We start from the raw sequence: 23477 nt of genomic DNA, 5'->3' as shown, positions 1-23477 counted from the left end.
TTTTGGCTCCGTGGCCGAGGGTCAGGGCACAGGCCCGGGCTGGGGCTGGATCCCCAGGGGGGGCGTGCAGGAGGCAGCTGCTCAGTGAATCTCTCTCATCACTGATGTTTCGCTCTCTCTCCCCCTCTCCCTTCCTCTCTGAATTCAATGAAAATATATGTTTAAAAAAGTAAAACAAAGCAAAATAGTCATCTTAAACACCTAAGAAAGTTTCAGTGCTTGAAATGTTTTTTGTTATGAATATTCTCACTCGGCGTGCCCTCTGGTGGGCACTGTGGGCCAGGCAGAGAGGAGCGGGCGTGCTGACAGGCGGTCGTGGGTCAGGGGACGGCGGGCAGCTGCCTGCCCCCTGGGGTCAGCCTCGGACAGCTCAGCAGAGGAACTCGGCTTTCTCCAACTGAACGAACGGTCACACCTCCCTCCACACGTCCTCAAGTCCTCCAGCAGCTTCTCCTTCACATCAGCCTCACTCCACTAACACGTAGCACAACCCTCGGACCTTTGGTGACCCAGGCAGTGCCCCGGCGACCTCATTCTGTGCGGAAGCTCAGCCCCCGTTGAGAGGATGAGCAGCCAAACGCATCATGGACACACAAAGCTCACTCCGCTGGTGAGAGCTCCGGGCGTCAGGCCTGTGAGGTGTGAGCCCAGATCCCTCACCAGTGAGGGCACCGGAGCCCCGAACGCGCCTCTGCCTCAGGCCGCTGGCTTTAAGGGGGTTAACCCCCTCACCTGGACCTTCCTGCTCCCCACACCTCACACGTCCCCCTCAAACGCCCTCTGGGGCGTGCAGCTGTCTCACCTCAGGCGGCGTGTAACCGTCTCCCTCTCTTTCTGAGAATGCCGATGTGGCAGCTCCACAAAATAACCTGAATTTTATAACATTTTTTTCAATGTTCCTGGGGGTGGGGGGATGCTTAAAACAACCCCAAGGGGCCCGTGTTCAGTGCAGTCATCCCTGCCTCGCTGGTGGTACCCTCCCACCGCCCCGTCCGCGGTTCTGCTGCCGTCGGCGGGCCGTGTCCCCGCTCCTCCCCGGATGGACGCAGAGGGAACGGCCCTTCGCGGTGCCCGAGCGGGCGCTGGTTGCCAGGCTACCCCCACCCGTGGGAGAAGTGGGGTTCACGTTGTGAGTTAGACACCAGCCGGCTTGTCCACACAGAGAAGGGACTTTTTTCTTCAGAGAAGTTCTGTGTCTGTCAGCAGACATGGGCATGATCCGTGCTCATGCGTGTGCGTGCCTACACACCCCTCAAGTGACTTCTGAGAACATGCTACGACCAAAGTGGATCTAAAGCTACTGCAGGGGTCTTGTGTCCTGTGGGAGATGGCTAAAAGCCACCGTCACGGGGCCCACCACCCGCCTCCCGCCTCCCGCCTCAGGTGGGGCGTCTCCAGCCCCTGGGCCGGGGGTTGTAGTTGCCCTCGGCTGCCGAGAGGCAGTACTCGGACCTGGTCTCCAGGAACATCATCTGAGGATCATCCCGGGAAGGCTGCCTGTAGGAGGCGTGCAGCCACTGGGAGAGGGTGGGGAGGCTGCTGTTGGGGAGGGGAGCCCCGTGATACCCTGGCCTCCCGCACGGGCCCAGGCTGGTGGTGGGGGCCTGTGGGACGCGGGGCAGCCCGTCGCCCCAGCCCCCCACGGGCGCCGGGAGCACCTTCCTGCGGGCGGCCCAGACCACGCTGGCCACGACGGAGGCCCGGATGTCGCTGGGTCGGAAGGCATCCTCCAGGCGGTCCAGAGGAGGCTCGGTGGCTGCGTCCCAGGGGGTGAGTCTCCAGTCGGGCGAGGCGGAGTGGCGGTGAGCAGGCCTGCAGGCCCAGGCCGGTGTCGCGGACGCGGTGGGTGGGATGGGCCTTCCCGGGAGAGATAGTGAGCGTCCACCCTCCTAGAAGCAAGGACAGGGTTAGGGGTCTGGTCCACGGTGGTTCATGCCGGCGGCTGCTGCTCTGGGAGCTGCTGGGCCGTGCCCACGCCCTGTACAAGCCAGTCCCTGGAGCCCAGGCCGGGCCAGCCACCGAGGCATGTGCAGGGCTCTGGGCCTGACCAGACTCAGCCTCCTGTCGCTCCCATCCCCAGCCCATAGCTCCAAGGCTCCCAAGTCTCCTGGGCGTGACCCCCTGTCACCCCGGGAGCCCCAGCCTTGTCTGCCCCCCACTTACCTCTGCACATTCTGCCCATTGCCCCGCGACCTGTGCTCCCACACAGAATGCATAGGACACATCTATCCCTGGAGCAGACCGTGGCCCCGGCCCCTGACTTCCCTCAAGTGCTGGGAATGTGTACCTCGCCATAGCCCTCCCTGCAGCAGGGACAGGTGAGCGCTGGACGTGCGAACGCCACTCCCAGGGGAGGCAGGCCTGTGCTGGGGGGGGGGGGGGGGGGGGTCTCGTTCCTGAGCATGGGGCGGCCATTTCTCTGGGCAGCGCTCCTGCCATCTCGGTTGCATCCCCCCCCCCTCCCCCATACTTGTTTCTTGGGCAGTCAAGTCCCTGAGACTCCCCTTGGAGAGGCTGCTCCCAGGCACAGGGGGCTGGAAAGCTGGGCCCCGCCCTCCTCCCCCCCCCAACCCCCAGGCGCTGCAGGCCAGGCTGGCGGGAGCAGCAGGCGCCCTGGGCGGCACCCTCACACCCCCTCCAGGACCAGGAGCGTTGCCTGGCTGGTGAGTGTGCTCAAATTCCATGGATGGTGTTTGGTTCTGTTTTCAATATATTGTTATTGATCTCAGAGAGAGGAGGGAGAGAGAGAGAGAGAAACATCAGTGATGAGAGAGAATAATTGATCACCTGCCTCCTGCACGCCCCCTGCTGAGGATCGATCCCTCAACCTGGGCCTGTGCCCATGACCAGAATTAAACCCCTGACTCTTCAGAATGCAGGCTGAAGCTCTGTCCATGGAGCCAAACCATTGAGGGCCGGTGAGCGGTTTTAACGGCTTTTCTTTCTCAGTCAAGTTACTAACTTTAAAGTGAATAGCACGCCTGGGCCGGACAGGGCATCTCTGATCCTGGTGTTCTGTGTCTGCTTTTCCCACTGGGCACACGAACGGAGACGGCTCACTCTGGGCTCACTCAGAGGAATGGGGGTCCGCAGGATGGGTGTGGCTTCTCTCTTCAGTCATTGAAACGCCAGTAATAATGGTTGAATCCAGCAAAATCCTCATGTCACCTGTGATAAATCTTCCCTCTGTCAGGGTGGGCGGGCCAAGCTCGGTGTCAGTCATCACCGTGGGCAGGCTGGTTTCCATGTCCCACTGCCCACGCGTTGGCGTCATGGCTCACTCAGCACGTGTTTTATTGAGCAGCTACTATCCCGGAGGTCCTCGCCCTCACACCCCCCTTAGCTCCGCTGTGGCAGCCCAGCCACAGGCCAGCCAGAGGAGGGACTCTCCGCCCAGCGGGACGGGACCAGGAGGGACTGTCTGAACCGCGAAATGCACTGGCATTGGGCATGGCGAAGAGAAAGGCAGCTTTCCCCTCTGTCATGGCGTGCGGGATGCCTCCCTTCCGTCCATCCGTCCATCCGTCCGTCCATCTGTCCGTCCGTCCAATCCTAACCGGAGAGCGTGACTGCCGCCCCTTTGGGAGGGCTGAGGACCCCGAGGCACACGCTCAGAGCACGAGCCCCGGAGGAAAGACACAAGCTTGCTGTCGGGTCTCTCTCCCACCTGTGGCTTCAGCGTCATCAGAGCAGAGACTTAGAAACGAGCACATTCAGCCCGGGGTTGAATGACGTCCTGACAACAAGGAGCTCAGAGATTCTTTGCAGCGAAGGCTGCTCCCGTGTGCGCCCTGAGAGGCCAGAGAACCCACAGCCCTTGGGGTACCGGCGGCACTCCAGCCCCCTGAGCCGCCGCCTGGGGCTCCCTGCCCCCTGGTCTGGCCGCTCGGGCCTCTTTCCTGCCACGACCTCACCGGGCACCCGGTGCCCCAGGACCTCGGCACCTGCTGGCCCTGCCCCTCCCGGCACCAGCACCCACGGCTCCGCCGCCTCCCTCAGGCCTCACTCACACCACGTGGCCGCCCTGGGCCAGTCTCTCCGTCTCTCAGCATCCCCGACCCTCCTCGCTGCCTGGTTTCTCCCCTAGGTGCACGGCCACCTAAAGGGATACACGTTTTACTTCGTTAATTTGCTTACTGCCTCTTCCCCCGGAATCTAGCTCCGGCCAGGACGCCCTCAGGCCTGGGACAGGGCCTGGCGAGCAGGTGCGCGGTGCCTGCTGAGGAAGGAACGGCCATGTCCTCGTCCCCAGAACCGGGCGGCGGGCCCGCTTCCCGCGATGAGGGGTCACGCCGGCCGCCCAGCCCTTCCCCCGGGTCTGTGGCGAATGGTGCGGCTCTCGCAGACTCTGCCCACCCTCACCCGCAGCACACACGCACCAAACCACGTGCCAGGCAAGTCTGGCGAGACCAGTGGGACGAAGCAACACTTGCCAAGGAATCGGTTTTCTAAACGGGCAGGAGGCTTCCACGTGGAGAGAGAAGGTTTGCCGTTCGGTCTGCGGGACTGAGGGGCTTAAACCGCCTGGAGAAAAGTCTCAGGCAAACTCTCCGTGGAGGTTTGGAATTCCTTTATCGAGATTGTTAAATATCGGGCAAATGTTCCCTGGGGGTTATTTACACACAATCAAGCAGGGTCAGGGGTCAGGAGAATTTTTAGATCATTTTTGTTCCAGCCTCTTATTAAAACAGCCTCTACCTCCTGTGCCCTGGGATCTGCCTTCTCCGGGTGGATCTTAGATCCTCCTCCGCCACGTGGAGTTTGGGGCGGTTCTGTGGCAGCGCTCTTATCTAGGCCGGGACTGCCCGGCCGGCCAGTGTGGCTCAGTGGTTGAGAACCCACCTATGAGCCAGGAGGTCCCAGCTCAGTGCCTGGTCGGGCACATGCCTGGGTTTCGGGCTCCATCCCCAGTAGGGGACGTGTAAGAGGCAGCCGATCCATGATTCTCTGCCATCATTGATGTTTCTATCTCTCTCTCCCTCTCCCTTCCTCTCTGAAATCAATAAAAACACATTTAAAAAATAAAGATAAGAAAACAAAGAGGGGATTGCCTATTGCTGCTGGCCGAGGACCACTTTGGACGCAGGACTCTGAGCCGTGTTATTGAGAACACGGGCAGCACGGGAGCACATGCTGCTTAAACGGCCCGAGAACGCAGTGTGCACGCCAGGCCCGGGGCGAGGCCGGCTGGTGGCCAGAGCTGCTCGCCCGACTCCCTCGGACCCTGCATCTTAATTCCTGTGAGGCTCACTTTCACATTACATTGTCAGTCCTAAGTCAACTCACTTTTTAACAAATACATTTGTACTGATTTCAGAGAGGAAGGGAGAGAGGGAGAGACTGAGAAACATCAGTGATGAGAGCAAGTCATGGATCGGCTGCCTCCTGCCATGTCCCCTCCTGGAGACGGAGCCCCAAACCCAGGCCTGTGCCAGACGAGGAATGGAACTGTGACCTCCTGGTTCCTAGGTCGATGTTCAACCACGAGCCACCCCGGCTGGGCTCAGTTCACTTTTAAAAAGTATTTGAGGGGCTGAAACCGGTTTAGCTCAGTGGTAGAGCGTCGGTCTGTGGACTGAGGGGTCCCGGGTTCGATTCTGGTCAGGGGCATGTACATTGGTTGCGGGCACATCCCCGGGTCGATGTTTCTCTCTCATCAATATTTCTAGCTCTCTATCCCTCTCCCTTCCTCTCTGTGGAAAATCAATAAAAAAATATTTAAAATAAATAAATAAATAAATAAAAATAAAAAATAAAATAAAAAGTATTTGAGGGGAGCCCTGAGAGAGAAAGGGTCTGGGTGTGAGATGGAAGCTGTCCTTGGACATCACGTGGCTGGGGCTCACCCGGGCCTCACCCGGGCCTCACCCTCGGGCTGTGCGGGGCAGTCAGCGGGCTCCCCTCGGATGGGGAGGACGGACGGGCGTGCACGCGACCCCTAGGGCACCAGGACAGGACTGTTCTGTCACGTGCGGAGTCAGAGGCCCGGGGGGACCTTTTGTTCAGGAGGCAGCTCGGCGGGCCACCCGCGGATAAAAATAGGATAGGCCTTGCTTTGAAGAGGGGCTGGCACTGCGGGCGGCCAGATAGCGGCGGTACCACCAGCGCCAGCCGGGCAGGGCTGGCCAGAACCACCGCTGACCTCACTCTGCGGCTCCGGGCGGCCCAGACACAGCTTCCTCCTGTCCTTGAACCTGCGGCCCAGACATCACAAAAATAACCGGCATCTGAGGTCAGGGGACGGTCAAGGGCCTCCGCACGCATGCGTCTGGGTCCCTATCATCTCAAAGGCCAGGGCAGCAGTAAAAGGCACAGCTTTCACCCCCTGCGGCTCCGGTCTGAGCACTTCTCCCCGGTCAATCCCCTCCGGGTCAGTCCCCTTATAGCCTCCACGTGCGGAGACTGAGGCGCGGCCAGTAGTAATGACCAGGCCACACAGCGAGGCCGTGTTTGCACAGGGAGCTGAGGCAGCGAAGCCACAGAGGACAGGACTGTATCTAAATAGCGAATGTTAAGGCATCAGATCTGCTAGTGGAGAGAAGTCACCCAGCAGCTGCTGTCACGCCCACACCTGCCCGCCTCCTCACAGAGGAGGTGCCGGACACTGAAGACACAGCTGCGAGCAGGACGTTCACGGCCGTTCCAGGTCTTCGCCGGAACCGCAGTGAGGTAGTCTGCAATCTGGGAGAAGCCCCTCTTCAGTACATTCCTTGTAAATGTCTACTCAGTTAGAACATAAAAATAAAACCTTTTAATCACGTTTCTCTCTAAAAGGTCACTGAGATCCCACCACAGGGAAGAAAAACAGATGGCAGGAGTCCTAGCTTCATCGGTTTCTATAGAGAAAACGTGGTTTTCACCAGGAGCAAGGATCTTGGTCCGGTGAAGTAACTGGACCTTTGACCTCGTGGGGCTTCTGTAGGGGAAAATGTCAGTGCTGGCACCTGTAAGCATGTGATAGAGACTATCATGATGAGTATAAAAATAATGCTTATGTACCTCATGAAAACTGTGCACAGGAGGGGGTTCCTCAGCCCGGCCTGCACCCTCTCCAATCAGGGACCCCTTGGGGGATGTCTGACTGCTGGTTTAGGCCGGATCCCTGTGGGATCCTTGTGGGATTCGGCCTAAACCAGCAGTTGGACATCCCTCTCACAATCTGGGACCGCTGTCTCCTAACCACTCACCTGCCTGCCTGATCACCTCTAACCACTCTGCCTGCCTGCCTGATCACCCGACCCTCTACCTGCCCACTTGATTGCCCCTAACCATTCTGCCTGCCTGCCTGCCTGATCACCCCTAGCCCCTCTGCCTGCCTGCCTCATCGGCCCTAACTGCCTCTGCTGCTGCCATCGTGGCTTTGTCCGGAAGGATGTCCAGAAGATGTCAGTCTAATTATCATATTACCCTTTTGTTAGTATAGATTATAAAGCCACTTAAGGTATCTTTCCCAATGAGAACTCAGTGCTAGCTGTCCCTAATATCCTAATACCTCTCCTAGGCACGCCAGGCCATCTTCCCCTCCCGCCTCCCTCACTGTGACCCGCATCTGCCCTGAGAAGAGGAGAGGAGAAGGAGGCTTTTCATAGATGATATGCCTACTACCTGCGATGCCAAGGGAGTGACGCCATAAAGCATATGTTCCTAACCTGGCGGGTCCGGTGGGCAGTCACGTCCCAGGCCCACAGCTCCTAGGGAAAGGCTTTGAGCCAACATTGCCAGGGCTCCTGTGCGTGCAGGCAACATAGGTGTGCATGCAGAAAACACAGCTGTGCATGCAAGGGGCACACCTGTGAAACCCAGAAGCGGGTGTCCCCCCTCTTGTTAACCATCCTGTAGCCCATCCTGGCTCTGCCCCCCGACTCCATGTCATCTGCCCGCTGCCCCTCCTTAATTTCAAATGCAAGAAAGAGGCCGAAAGTCTGGCCATGCAGAGCCGTGCGCTCCTGCTCTGCGTGTGCGGTCCGTCGGTCTGGCTCAGACAGACTCCTCTCCCGGGGCCGCTTTGCTGCCAGGGCTCCAAGGCCCCGCAGCAACCGGCCTCCGGCAGAACGGCATCCGCTCAGAGGACATGCACCCGCTGGGAGGTCGGGAACAGGAGTTCTTAGACATGTCTGTGTGCGGCCGGCCACCATGGCTGTGTGCTGGGGCCACCATGGCTGTGTGCTGGGGCCACCATGGCTGTGTGCTGGGGCCACCATGGCTGTGTGCTGGGGTCACCATGGCTGTGTGCTGGGGCCACCATGGCTGTGTGCTGGGGTCACCATGGCTGTGTGCGGCCGGCCACCATGTCTGTGTGCGGCCGGCCACCATGGCTGTGTGCTGGGGCCACCATGGCTGTGTGCTGGGGCCACCATGGCTGTGTGCTGGGGCCACCATGGCTGTGTGCTGGGGCCACCATGGCTGTGTGCTGGGGCCACCATGGCTGTGTGCTGGGGCCACCATGGCTGTGTGCTGGGGCCACCCTGGCTGTGTGCTGGGGCCACCATGGCTGTGTGCTGGGGCCACCATGGCTGTGTGCTGGGGCCACCATGGCTGTGTGCTGGGGCCACCATGGCTGTGTACTGGGGCCACCATGGCTGTGTGCGGCCGGCCACCATGGCTGTGTGCTGGGGCCACCCTGACTGGCCTCGGCACAGGGGGTCTCCGAGTCCCCGGCGTGGTGGTAAGACAGCCTCAGCTGCATCCTGGTTACATTAAACCTGGCAGCCAGAGCGCGCTGACGGCGACGACAGAGATACCACTCCGTCCGCCCAGAACCCGTGTCTGCACAGTGACCCCTCCTCTCCGCCCCCCGCCCTCCTCACCATCCACCCGGACCCCCACCGGTCAGCGCTGCGCTGACTCCGGGACGCCCTGGTCTGCTGAGAGGAAGCAGAGGGTCCGTGAAGCAGAAGGCATCCTGGCTCAGACGTGTCTCAGCCCCGGCCGTGGATGGGGAGGACCCCACGGACCACACGCTCACGAAACCAGACGGGAGGATGCCAGCTGACGACGAGGCTGTGCAAGGACCACCCATGCCTCCCCTGGCCCACCCGTCGGGAGCTCACACTCTCCCTAGTCCCACGAGGAGTGAGCTTTCTCCATGTCCCTACCTCTCAGGAGTCAGGTCTGAGACCAGCTCACTTGGGACTCTGGGCTGGGTGCCATCTCCTCAACTAATAAACCTCTACTTTATTATTATTTTTTAAATTTTAATATCTTTTTATTGATTTCAGAAAGGAGGAGCGAGGGAGAGAGAGCTAGTAACATCAGTGATGAGAGAGAATCATTGGTCAGCTGCCTCCTGCACGCCCCACACTGGGGATTGAGCCCACAGCCTGAGCATATGCCTGATGGGGAATTGACCATGACGTCCTGGTTCATTGGTCAGTGCTCAACCACTGACCCACACCGGCTGGGCTAACCCTCTGCTTTATTGTCTGCAAACTCCTACCCACGTTGATTGGTTGGAGGCGGGCAGGTGAGGACCCCTTTGTTCTAGTGGCATCGACACAACACCGGGCACCGTTCTTCCACAGGATGAGGAAGTGCAACGTGAGGAAAATGACCTATTCCATCTTTGTAACCGTTTTTTCTGTCCATCACTTTTTTAAAGCTGATTAAATAGACCTCTTGATTCATATCTTGAGCCCTAGGGAAAATGTTTAACCTACTGTTCTTGGGAAATTTTTGAGATTTATTACCAAATCATATTTATGCTTCCTTTATCAAAAAATAACATGGCCTTGGAGTGATGTTTAAAATTAGGAATAAAAAATATAATTTTCCATCTGGGAAGTTGCCACCACATTGTTTTCTTAAGTCCAGAGCAGGAAAGAGTTTGTTTAATTGCCTTAGCACAATTAGGTAAATTTTGGTCCAACTGGTAAATCTTCTATTAGTGACATCTTTCTAATTTGAGGGAATTTACACAAAAACTTCATGTATTCATTTCATGCTATTTCTTTTTTAAATAAACACCTTATTATTTCTTTTTCTTTTAATTGATTTCATAGAGAGGAAGGGAAAGGGAGAGACAGAAACATCAATGTAGAGGGAATCATTGATCAGCTGCCTCCTGTATGCCCCACACTAGAATCCTGAAACCTGGGCATGTGCCCTGACCAGGAATCAATCTGTGATCTCCTGGTTCATAGGTCAATGCTCAACCACTGAGCCACACCAGCTGGGCTTATTTCATGTTTGAGGCACAGGAACATCGTAAAGTAAGTGGCTTTGAGTGGGCATTTTTCTGGAATAGATAAAAGATCACTGGGGGCAGGGGGCAGGGGGCCAAGAGAGGAGGAATAGGTTACAGCAGAAAACTAGACTAAAGCAGCGAAGCAGTGCTTTCCAAGTAAAACTGGGAAACTTAGACACATTCTCTATCATAAGTGTCCCAGGCACGTTTCTTTCAAACAGGAAGCACTGGCTTCCCTTGGAAAACACATGGGCAGGCGCTGGTCGGGTGGCACAGTTGGTTGTGGCGTCATCCTGGTACACCAAGGTTTCAGGTTCCATCCCCAGTCAGGGCACTTACAAGAAGCAATCAATGAACGATGCATAAATACACAAGATGTCAAAATGATATTTCTCTCTCTCTCTTTCTTTCTCTCTCTCTCAAACCAATTATTTTTTAAAACTGTTTTAAAAAAGAGAGAAGAGAGGATCCAGATGGCGGCTTAGGTAAACACACCTAACCTGCTGCCGTGCACAACAATTTCAAAACTACAACTAAGACAAAACGTCTATCACCCAGATCCATGGGAAAGCTGGCTGAAAGGAAGCACTACAACTAGACTGAAAGAGAAAGGAGCATTCAGGACACAAGAGCTGAAAAACTGAGGTACAGGGGTGCAACCACAATAAGAGCAGGATGAGGATCCCAGCTGGCGGAGGACATTGATTTCTTCAACCCGAAGAGAGACAAGCTTCCAATCTCTCTGAAATACAGTTTCTGGGGAGAGGCTAGTCTCCCATCAGGTCGGAAAGTGAGGGTGGCTTGCTTGCAGAGCTGCATGCAAGAATAATTGTTTGCTGTATGGGGGCTTGAGAAATGGGGACATGGTCAGATAGGCAGAGAAGGCTGACTGGCAGCCTTCGCTGTATGCCACGCCTTAGCCTAGAGATATCCTGAGACTCTGCCCTGCACAATCTACAAACACACCCAAGCTCCAAGCAGCGGCTTTTGCATATGAATGGCCTTCTCTATTGCAGTTTAACCTAGCAAACTTGCAACCTGCTGCAGACAGCTCCAAAGCCTCCAAGCTCCAAGCAGGAAGGAGAGGATTGTGGTTCTCGCTGTAGCTTTTGCAGTGTGGCCTCAGACAGTAACTGAACTGCACCCCATTAGAGATCCGGAAACTAGTCTATCTAGTGATCGGTGTGAGACAACACCAGATTTCAACTAATCGCATAAGGGACACATTCAAGAGACAGACTCAGTGAGCACCAAAGCCCTACCAGAACAAGTCCTCCCCCATACTTCCGTTATAGACACAGCGAATCCTCACAACCAATTGGCCTGGAGGTCAATTCCCAGTGACACCAACAACAATCAAGACTTAACTACAACAAGGGTGTACACACAGTCCACAAAGGGATGCACCAAGAGTTTCCACATCAGGCAACTGGGAGGCTGACCCACTGAACCATATAGGACACCCAGGCCCACAAAGCTACCCTACCAACTCAAGGAAGCAACAAAAATGCCAAGAAAAGGGAGGAGATCTCAAACAAAAGGAATGAAGGAGAACAAAAGATTGGATATAGAGTTCAAAACTACGGTTATAAGGTTTTTCAAGAATTTCCTAGAAAAGGCCGATGAATTGAACAAGACCCTCAAGGATATGAAAAAGAAATTAAACCAACTAGAAATTAAACATACACTGACTGAAATAAAAAAAATATATATTATACAGAGACCCAACAGCAGACTAGAAGAACGCAAGAATCAAGACAAAGATTTGGAATCAAAACAAAGAGGCAAAAAACACTCTTCCGGAGAAGCAAGAAGAGAAGAGAATCCAGAAAGTTGAAGATAGTGTAAGAAGCCTCTGGAACAACTTCAAGAATACCAACATCAGAATTATGGGGGTGCCAGAAGAAGAGAGAGAGCAAGACACTGAAAATCTATTTGAAGAAATAATGACAGAAAACTTCCCCCACCTGGTGAAAGAAATAGACTTACAAGGACAGGAAGTGCACAGAACCCCAAACAAAAGAAATCCAAAGAGGACCACACCAAGACACACCATAATTAAAATGCCAGGAGCAAAAGACAAAGAGAGAATCTTACAAGCAGCAAACAGTTACCTACAAGGGTGCACCTATACGATTATCAGCTAATTTCTCAACAGAAACTATGCAGGCCAGACGGGAGTGGTAAGAAATATTCAAAGTGATGAATAGCAAGAACCTACAACCAAGATTACTCTACCCAGCAAAGTTATTATTCAGAATTGAAGGGCAGATAAAGAGCTTTACAGATCAGAGAAAGCTAAAGGAGTACATCACCTCCAAACCAGTATTATATGAAATGCTAAAAGGTGTTCTTTAAGAAGAAGAGGAAGAAGAAAAAAGTAAAGATAAAAATTATGAACAACAAATACATATCTATCAACAAGTGAATCTAAAAGTCAAGTGAATTAAAAATCTGAGGAACAGAATAAACTGGTGAATATAATAGAATCAGGGGCATAGAATGGGAGGGGATTGATAATCTTCAGGGGAAAGGGGTGTCTGAGTGGGGGGAATGGGAAGAGACTGGACAAAAATCATATATCTATGGATGAGGACAGCAGGGGGATGGGGGAGGAGGTAAGGGCAAAGGGTGGAGTGGTGACCAGGTGGAGAGGAGCTATGGGAGGAGGGGGGGGCGGGGAGAAGAAACAATTGTAATGATCTGAACAATATAGATTTATTTAAAAAAATAAAAATAAATAAATAAATAAATAAATAAATAAGAAAGAAGAAAGCACTTGGGCACTTAACTTATCGAAGGGAAGGAACACTTTGAAATCTCAGGGAGGTCTAGCCACTGAACAGCTGGCCTGAAACTAAAGCAGAGTCGAGCTGAGTGGAAACGGTAAGAAAGACACCCGACTACACAGCTGGGATCTGCCAAGGGGCCAGAGTGGCATCTGTGTCAGCCCGTGCTCCCTCGGCAGCCTCGGAGCTGCCATGGATGTCCGGGGCATCGGACTCATGACACTGAGCTGCCGCTCAGGCCCTGGGCCCCGGTGGGCCATTCCACTGCTGTGAGATGGAATCAGAAGAAAGGCATGTCTGTGCTCCCACCAATGGCCCAAGGCCGCTCCCCGGGTATTGGTATGTCTCCCGTCCAGGCTTGAAAGTAGAGACCAAGCGTTCATGGTGCCCCCAGCACTCTCTGCCATCATGGCCTCTCCTACAGGCAGGGCTCCCATTGCCCCCACAGAGAAGTGGCGTGCGGTCACCAGACAGAGCATCCCTGCTAGTGTGCATTCATCTCACTGCGCGAACCACACGGTGATTCAAGGACCTCGGTCCTTCCCCTGACCGCCCCTCACTCCCAAGTCCACCTGCATTCTGATAGGACACTAGGTAGCTATGGATTATCCAATCATGAAACAATCTTTTTCTCATTCAGGATTGATTCATGCAAATACAGAGATGACTTAACAGTAGCTTGTGGATTAGCCACAAACACTTTATCGTGTGCAGGATTCTAAGTGGTCTGAGCCTACGCCGCCACCTGTGTGACCGACGTCTCCACGCACAGGCTTAGTGTGGTGAGATAAAAGACACGTGGAGAACTAACGGGCTAGGCATTGCAAATACACACTTCAGAGATGAAGAGACCCTCAGTAACACGTATGTCTGCACTTCTTAAACAACTATCCTTTAAAAACCACACCGGGGTGGGCATAGGAAGAAAATGTCTACAGCTTATCCGGACGGCCATTGGCCACCTGGACTGTCACACGTGGTGACCGAGGTCAGACCACCTGGACTGTCACATGTGCTGACCTAGGTCAGACCACCTGGAATGACACACGTGGTGACTGAGGTCAGACCACTTGGACTGTCACACGTGGTGACCAAGGCCGGACCACCTGGAATCTCACACGTGGCAACCTACTCAGACCACTTGGAATAACACACATGGTGACTGAGGTCAGACCACCTGGAATGACACACGTGGTGATCGAGGTCAGACCACCTGGAATGACACACGTGGTGACTGAAGTCAGACCACCTGGACTGTCACACGTGGTGACCAAGGCCGGACTACCTGGAATCTCACACGTGGTGACCGAGGCCGGACCACCTGGAATCTTACACGTGGTGACCAAGGCCGGACCACCTGGGCTCTCACACGTGGTGACCAAGGCCGGACCACCTGGAATCTCACACGTGGTGACCGAGGCCGGACCACCTGGATTGCTACATGTGGTGACTGAGGTCAGACCACCTGGAATGACACACGTGGTAACTGAGGTCAGACCACCTGGAATGACACATGTGGTGACTGAGGTCAGACCACCTGGAATGACACATGTGGTGACCGAGGTCAGACCACCTGGACTGTCACACGTGATGACCAAGGCCGGACCACCTGGAATCTCACACGTGGTGACCGAGGCCAGACCACCTGGAATGACAAACGTGGTGACCGAGGCCAGACCACCTGGAATGACAAACGTGGTGACCGAGGCCAGACCACCTGGAATGACACATGTGGTGACCAAGGTCAGACCACCTGGACTGTCACACGTGATGACCAAGGCCGGACCACCTGGAATCTCACACGTGGTGACTGAGGTCAGACCACCTGGACTCTCACACATGGTGACCGAGGCTGGACCACCTGGAATGACACACGTGGTGACCGAGGTCAGACCACCTGGAATGACACACGTGGTGACCAAGGTCAGACCACCTGGACTGTCACACGTGATGACTAAGGCCGGACCACCTGGAATCTCACACGTGGTGACCGAGGTCGGACCACCTGGAATGACACACGTGGTAACTGAGGTCAGACCACCTGGAATGACACATGTGGTGACCGAGGTCAGACCACCTGGAATGACACATGTGGTGACTGAGGTCAGACCACCTGGACTGTCACACGTGATGACCAAGGCCGGACCACCTGGAATGACACATGTGGTGACCGAGGCCAGACCACCTGGAATGACAAACGTGGTGACCGAGGCCAGACCACCTGGAATGACACACGTGGTGACCAAGGTCAGAGCACCTGGAATGACACACGCAGTGACAGAGGTCAGACCACCTGGAATAACACACATGGTGACCTAGGTCAGACCACCTGGAATGAAACACGTGGTGACTGACCTAGGTCAGACCACCTGGAATGACACACGTGGTGTCTGACCGAGGCTAGAGTTTGGCGTGTTTGCCTGGGAGGCAGGTCTCAGTTCTCTCAGGAAAGGCTCTGCAGGAGACTCTCCCGCACTTCATTACTGTGGGCAGGGGGTCCCAGATGAGATGCTGCTGTGAGGATGTAACGAGCTGCTAAATTCAGGCAGGTCTAGGCCAGTACTTTTTTTTGTTTTGTAATGAAGTCAAGCTGAGGAAAAATGAAGCCTGACCATGCAGTGTGACCCAGAACACACTGATCAATAGTTACACCCCGTTCCCAAGGCCGGGCTTGACCTTGGGCATGGCTCACCGGACGAATGTTACAGACGTTTCAGAGCAAAGTAAAACAACAGCAAAACCTGCAGCAGCAAAGAACAGATGGCTCAGTGGTTCTTCTTTGTAAAGTCTGCTTTCTGTGTGAGAGCATGGTACCCAGGACATAATTTTATAAACAGACCCTGCATGGACAGCAAAGGACGAAGAGCCAGTGATTCGGGAGAAAGGACAGGCAGAAGGTTCCAGAAGCTCTGCTTCAAAGCCCGGCAGGCCCATGCCTACCTCGCCCTAGGGTGCCTGATGGTGTTTGGGACCAGGCTCCCTCCGAGACTCTGGATGCTCCCTTCTCAGGGTCTGCTTCAGCGCCGGGGGCGGCACTGCAGTCACCTGTCCCCACACGGCCGGAGCGAGCCCTCTGGCAGGGCCTCCCACAGGAGAAGCTCCCTCACCGCCTGAGCTCCGCTTTCCTCCCCTTAGAAAGTACACTTAGTGTTAAGGTGCTTTTCTTTCAGATGCCCTGGAATTAGAGTGGTAAGGAGTAAACAGATTTTGCCTTGTCAGGTCTTACACTGCCCCATGCTTTTCAAAAGCATTGAAGTAAATCCAAGTACAGGGTGTAAGAGCCTGCGTGCTGTTTAGCAGCTGTTTGTGTGGAACACTATAAACTCCAGGAACGGGGAGCAGAGGCCCGAGCAGAGCTTCCTGCCAGCAGGTTCCTCTGCCACCTGCATGGTGCTGCGGTGAGGTGGGGGGTGGAGGGACATAGGCTGAGAACTGGTGGCCTGGCCCCGCCTGCTGCGTCCGCCCCCTCACCCACTGGGCAGCTGTAAGCGATGTTTTTAATCTCTCTGACCTAGTTTCCTTATCAGCTGAGAAAAAATGAGAATCATTCTCACCAAATAAGGTTGTCGTGAGATTTCTCTTCAGTAAACGCATTAAACAAAGCCTTCTGTGCATTTCACGTGCCCAGGATACACAATGAGTCCTTCTCCCTCTCTTCCCCACAGGGCGGGAGGTTAAGTTAAACTGAAATTCACCACCTCGCAATTCCATTCAATAGTTCTAATTCCTTCCTTTTCACCAATGGAGACCTTCACTCTCGTCCTCAAATATCTAGTTCCCAATTTCCTTACAGTCATTTCTCCTCCGCTGGGAAGTGTGCAGACATGTATCTGTGTTACCGACATCCAGACAGGCACCTCCCGCTCGGTTTTAGGAATAAACCTGAGCGTGTCACAGGTCTGAACACAGCACTGCCGTGGGATCAAAGCTGCCCTCGGTGGGGGTTTCCGCCATGGGGTCCCACTTCTGTGCCTCGTCTGTCCACCTCACCGCTCCATCACCTCCCTCTTCAGGTTCCACAGAAACTTTGGGCTCCTCCCCTGTGACCCATAAAGTGCATGAGCTTCTTTCTGGTTTTTCAGATTCTACAAACATATCTGTTTTTATTTTAAAAAGCTAATTAGCCTTCAAAGTGCATCAAAAGTGTCCGTTAGCCAAGATCACAAGATCAGAATGTCCTGATTCATGCCAGAGAGATTTAAGTTAGTTACTGCTGAGAACATCTGTGACTCAACTGCCCTCCCACCATGAGAAGTCCTGAATCCCTCCCTTTCCCAGAGATGAGGAACTTGGTCCAGTCCCTCCTCAGGATGATAAAATTCATATCATTCTGCTCCTAGAAATATTTATTCTCTGCCAGGATTAGAAGCAGGGTGTTCCATGAAATCACATCTGGAGGCCTTTGTATTCTTCTGTTTAAAAAATCAGTGAGCCTGAGAGGCTGAGCCATACAAAGCCACTCTACCAATTCCAGGAGACATAGCCGCTCTACCTAATACACAAGGAACAAACTCAGGGAAGCAGCCAGAATGGGGAGACAAAGAAACATGTCACAAATGAAAGAAATGGAAGCAAGCAAACTACTACATACAGAGTTCAAAACCACAGTGATAAGGTTACTCAAGGATCTACATGAAATTTTCACGGATCTTAGTGAGAATGGAAAGACATGAAAAGGACCAGTTAGAAATGAATACACTAACTGAAATAAAGAATAATTTACAGGGATTCGACAATAGAGTAGAGGAGTTTGAGAATCAAATCAAAGATTTGGAATATGAGGAAGCAAAAAACACCCAATCAGAAGATCAAAAAAAAAAGGATCCAAAAATATGAAGATAGTGTAAGGAGCCTCTGGGACAACTTCAAGCACACCAACATTCACATCATGGAGGTGTCAGAAGGAGAAGAGAGAGAGCAAGATATTGAAAATCTATTTGAAGAAATAATAACAGAAAAATTCCCCTACCAGGTGAAAGAAATAGACTTACAAAAAAATGAAGCACAGAGAACCCAAACAAGAGGAACCCAAAGAGGCCCACACCAAGACACAGCATAACTCAAATGCCAAAGGTTAAAGACAAAGAGAATCTTAAAAGCAGCATGAGAAAAGCAGTTAGTGTCCTACAAGGGAAGTTCCATATGACTGTCAGCTGATTTCTCAACAGAAACTTTGCAGGCCAGAAGGGAGTGGCAACAAATATACAAAGTAATGAATACCAATGACCTACACCCAAGATTATTCTACCCAGCAAAGCTCAAATTTAGAATTGAGGGTCAGATAAAGAGCTTCACAGACAAACAAAAGGTAAAGGAGTTCATCACCACCAAACCAGCATTACATGAGATGTTTAAGGGTCTTCTTTAAGAAGAGGAAGGAGGAGGATGAGGAGTGGGAGCAGGTGGGGGAGGAGAAGAAGAAGAAATAAAAAACATGAACAATAAAATGGCAATAAATATCTGCCAACAATTGAATCTAAAAATCAAAATAAATGAACAATAAATCTAATGAACAAAATAAACTGGTGAATAAAATAGAATCAAAGGCATGGAAGCATGGAACGGACAGAAATATCAGGGGGAAGGGAAGAGGGGAGTGGGGAGAGATTAACCAAAGATTTCACCTATGGATACAGACAGTAGGGTGGTGAAGGCCTGAGGCAGGGTGGGAACCGGGTGGAGGGGTCAGCGAGGGGGAAGTAATACTCTCAACAATAGAGGTTTTTAAAAAGAGAAATCAATGAGAAACGGTTCCATTCAAATTCCGTGTCCAGGTTTGGGAGGGCTGCGGGGAAGCTCTGCCCGCAGGGACGGCATTTGCTGCCATCTCCTGGACACTGGGGGTACAGCCGCCCATGGCACACTGGCTGGGTTCCCTCCACTCAGAGCTAAAAGGGGGGCATTTCCAGGATAAAGGGGTGAACTGGGAAACTGCTAACAGGCTAGAAGAATGAGCCTGACTGAAGTGTGTTGTGTGTTTTGTGTGTGTGTGTGTGTGTGTGTGTGTGTGTGTGTGTGTGTCTGTGTGTGTATCTCTGTGTGTATTTTATGTGTGTGCATGTGTCTCTGTGTGTGTGTGGTGTGTGTGTGTGTGTGTGTGTGTGTGTGTGTTAGAAAAGTATTTTTCAAAATGTGGTCCCAGCCTCCTAGCATCACAACCCCCGGGGTGTATTCCACCTGGACCCACTGAGCCCGAAATTCTAAGAGGGCCCAGAGGGTCTGGACTTTTCCCGGGAGCAGATGCTGGCAGCTGTGTGGGAACGCCGTGAAGGCACTGTGTGTGCGAGCTAAGGTCTGTGCAGCAGGAAACCATGGTGCTTGGTGAATTCAACTGTAAAATTAAATTAAAGTCCAAAGTTCTGAGGGACGTATTTTGCTTTGCTGTTTACTTCAGCGACGCCACCCAGAATGGGCTGTGGCAGTCTGCTGGCTAATTCATAAGGCAAAATTCAATCTGTGTAGTCCCTCTTTAATGGTTTACAGGAAAGACGGTGGTTGGCACTTTCTGATAAACACCAACAAGTAGCTGGACCACAATACATTCTGCACGATTATGGGGAAAACACCTGAATTGTGGAAGGACCAAAGTGACACTTTAGCACTTCATTATATGCTTCAGCCTATCGCTGACGGGCTTCTTAGCTTTAGAGGGTGGTTGTGAACACTTTTTAAAATGTTTTTATTTTTTTGGAAAAGAACTAAGGAGTATGTCATGCAAGACATACCTTTTTTACTTTTAGTTGCTCTTTTACTTTTAAAGAAAAAAAAATTGTGATTAAACGTCAGAAAAAGTTGAATGAAATAAATTTGTTTTTGAAATAAAAGCAATTTTCTAATCGGAAAATTTTCAGATTCTCGGCTTGTTTGGCTCTTTTCTCTTCAAGATCGGTCCTGACTTCTGCTTCTGACTCAGAGGATTCTAGAAGTTCCAGAAAACCCACAGAAGTCCCCTGGGGTGTGGAAGGCGGCTGGAATTCATGCTCCTCCCTACACCAGCGCTCAGCCTGAGGACAGTGTGGGGGCTGGCAGGGCGCTGGGGGCTGCAAGCCCGGGGTCACTCTGTTTCTGGAAACCGATCCCACTTCTGGGCACAGGGTCAGTTACCCCCAGAGGCCGTGCTGAGCCTGTGTCCGGGGACAGTGGGGAAGAGGCTGGGAGCAGCTCTGCACGGCCTCAGAGCCTGGGGCTTGTGGTCACTAATGGGCAGGTCCCTCCCCCGTGGCCTCTGACGGGCAGGTCCCTCCCCCGTGGCCTCTGACGACCAGGTCCCTCCCCCGTGGCCTCTGACGGGCGGGTCCCTCCCCCGTGGCCTCTGACGGGCGGGTCCCTCCCATAGGACCCGATGGACAGGTCCTCCCCTCCCCCTGTGGCCTCTGACGGGCAGGTCCCTCCCCCGTGGCCTCTGACGGGCAGGTCCCTCCCCCGTGGCCTCTGACGGGCGGGTCCCTCCCCCTGTGGCCTCTGACGGGCGGGTCCCTCCCCCGGGGCCTCTGACGACCAGGTCCCTCCCCCGGGGCCTCTGACGGGCAGGTACCCCAAAGGGAGGCTGCCACTGCTCCCGGGCACCTTCTCCGCCAATCAGGAGTGTCCCTCACTGGGGCACGGACTCCAGGGAGTTTGGTCAGTGTCTCCCAGGATGAGTGACCTGCACAGGAGCCGGTGGGGAGCAGGGAGCCGCTGCTCAGCCTGGGAGGTCCTGGCAGTGAGGCAGCCTGTGCCTGAGAGCCCGCTAGGACCTAACACAGGGAAAGTGTAGTGTCCCACAGGGCAGCTGTTCAAGGGGTCACCCACGCGAGTGGCCAGAGGTTGGGGGGGGGGCTGGGTGCAGGGGTCAAAGGTGCGACTTCAGCGATCACCTGAGTCCTGTGACCGCAGGTGAAAATGCTGGGCGTGGTGTTTGTTTTTCTCTCCATGTTCTCTGCACCTGCACCGAGAGGTGCTAAGAGGAGGTGTCCACCATTCTCATCACATAACTACGAGGGGTGAGCTGGCGGGCTCACGGGGTCAACAGGCACAGCGTGGAATCCTGTGCTACACCCTGAACTAGTCAGTCCGTCCTCCGTCAATGAAACGAAGGATCTCGGAAGGTCCGGCACCCGCCGTGCGGCCCACGGCCTGTGCTCGGTGAGCACTGCCATCGGCACCGTAGGATCCAGTCTGCCCTGCAGGCAGCAGAGGCCATGCCCGGCCCCGCCCGTGTCCCCGGCTGAGATCTTGGTGCTGCCGGGTCCCCCCGCCCGTGTCCCCGGCTGAGACGTCGGTGGCCTGGCCGCGCTGGCCCTCGGCCCACTCCGGAGGGATGTCAGGACTTCCCGGAATGCCGGCTGCTGACTCCGGGCACTGCAGTGACTGGGGCTGCGTCCCCGGAGTCCCCCAGAGGGGCCGGCCAGGGGACCGCAGGCCAGTGGCCCTGGGAAGAGAGTGGGGTCTCGGGATTCACACGCGTTTCTCATGACCTCTCACAGCTTTCCCAACAGCTCAACAGGCCTGGCCTCGGATCAGCCTGCAGCCCGGCCCCCCTCTGGGAGCGGCATGAGCACTCAGCTTTTCAGAAAACAACCCTTCGTGGTGGCGGTCACCTGTGCCCTGCCCGCCCGGCCCGGGTGCCCAGCCACGCGGGCAGGCGCCCGAGGTCGGGACCGGCTCGGCCCTCTGCGGGGAAGGGCCACTCAGGCCCCGTGTGCTCGGAGATGTCCCTGGAAGTTCCAGAGTCAGGGCTGAGGATGCCGGTCACGGCAAAGCGGCCCCCAGGGTTCCCCGAGAGCCCGGCCAGGACATGCCCCCTCAGTGCGGGCCCCGTTCGGACCTCTCAGACTGACTGTGAGCAGCCAGACTCCGGTGCGGGAGACTGTCCGGGAAGCCCCCCGCGCGGGCAGGGGCCTGCCCTCCGGCGTGACGGGGCTGGTTCATGCTCACACCGCCTGGGACGCAGTGGCTCTCCCCGCGGGCGAAGGGAGTGGCGTCTGTGACGGGAAATGAGACGCTACCGAGAACATCACGCTGGGTATATTTTAACGTGCAGACGCTCACGTGGTCCGGACAGCCCGGTGTGTGTGATTAAACATATGCTGAACGTGTGTGGTCACACCGGCAGTGAACAGTCACAGTGCAGACATGGTGCGTGTTCCCTCTCCGAACAAAGACGTGCCTGCTACTGTAATATCAGAAATAAACGTGTACCTGTGCCAGGATCAGAGGGCAGTCCTCAGCTCCCGCCTCCCCCGCCGTGCTGACCGGACACCCCGGTCGGAGCGTCGCGGCTGGGAGGTTGGAGGCGCGATGGGGAGCCGTGGAGCCAGTCCTCAGGGGCCCTGTGGGCTCAGCGCTGGGTCAGCTCGCGTGGACACCGCAGGCCTGTGACTGCGCACACGGTCCTCGGGGTGGGCACAGGCGCATCACGGACGCCAGGCAGTCGCGGGCGCTGTGGTGCTGACGGCGAAATGCGGATTCCCAGGAGCTGCGCCCACACTCAGCTAAGAGCGCCAGGGAAGAGGCCCGGTGCCCAAAGAACAAAAACTGTCTCCCTGGACCCACAGCCGGCGGCACAGCCCACACCTGTCGCCGCCGCCACCACCGACACCGGGGCAGAGGGTGCGGGGAGGGACGCTGAGCCGTCCTCAGTCTCCCCCTGCCCTGCTGGCGCTGGCACAGCTCCCCCTGGGCTTACCCCGCGGGCAGGCTCCCAGGGCCCCCGTGTGGAGAAAGGGCGGAGGATGCCTGTCTGGCTCCAGGGAGCAGGCCCGGCTCTCCTTGCGCGGCCCACCTGCAGGGCGGGGGAGCCTCTTCCCCAGGGGACTGTGCACCCAGATGGACGATGCCCGGGGCCAGCGGGAGCCGGGCTGCCCTGCCACCCGCCTGGCCTGTGCCTCAGAAGCGTTTGGGGATCCATGGCAGTGCCAGTCATGCTCGTGTGGTGTCAGTCAGCAAAAGGCCTGTTTAGGTCACCGCCTGCCCCACAGGAAGTGGGCGGAGAGCACTTCTCCTGCCTGCCACCCGCAGGCCCTGGACACCTGGAGGACTTTCGACACCGCCCTGGAGCGAGGCTCTCCGGCGGACGGCCCGTGGCCATGACGCCCGCTGACTCACGCGGCTCTTCACTGCTACGCGAGGAACGCCAGGGGCCAAGACATGTCCTCGCCGCTCGGCCGTCAGCAGCCTTTTTTGGTTGTTCCATTAGAGAAGAATGCAGAATGCACAGCGTCTCGAAGACTTCCTGTGCGGACGACAGTTCTTTCCGTAAAGGGCACACGGCGTCTTCCTTTATCCTGCGTTCCTCTGCTCCCCGGCTCCCCAAAAGGCACGTGAGCCCGCGCTGCGCCCGCATTTGCGGCTCTGGGTCCACGGCCCCCGCAGGCCTGGAGCGGCCAGAGAACAGGCAGAAGGGCATTGTCTGCAGCTGGCGTAGGTCTCCTCCGGGCCAGTGTCTCAGACACCACGGCCGCCGTTTCGCGGGGAAATGGACATGCCGGCGGAAAGGAGTGCAGGGGCTCAGTGGCTGGGCGTCT

The 23477-nt window shown here is 55.1% G+C and overlaps 1 protein-coding gene across 1 annotated transcript in view; it reads right to left on the bottom strand.

Annotated features, from left to right (window-relative positions):
• Positions 1 to 765: 765 nt before the first annotated feature.
• Positions 766 to 23477, bottom strand: part of SYNPO2 (synaptopodin 2) — a 146532-nt gene continuing 123820 nt past the window's right edge. Inside the window, exon 5 of the mRNA XM_045586045.1 lies at positions 766 to 1889. Within this exon, the coding sequence (XP_045442001.1) occupies positions 1480 to 1889 (410 nt within the window). The 3' untranslated portion in view covers positions 766 to 1479. The remainder of the gene's footprint in view (positions 1890 to 23477) is intronic.

This window comes from Pipistrellus kuhlii, unplaced genomic scaffold (assembly GCF_014108245.1).
Source record: "Pipistrellus kuhlii isolate mPipKuh1 unplaced genomic scaffold, mPipKuh1.p scaffold_m20_p_21, whole genome shotgun sequence".
Taxonomy (NCBI): Eukaryota; Metazoa; Chordata; class Mammalia; order Chiroptera; family Vespertilionidae; genus Pipistrellus; species Pipistrellus kuhlii.
Note: the sequence above shows the minus strand (reverse complement) of the source record. Positions and strands in the feature narration are given on the sequence as shown.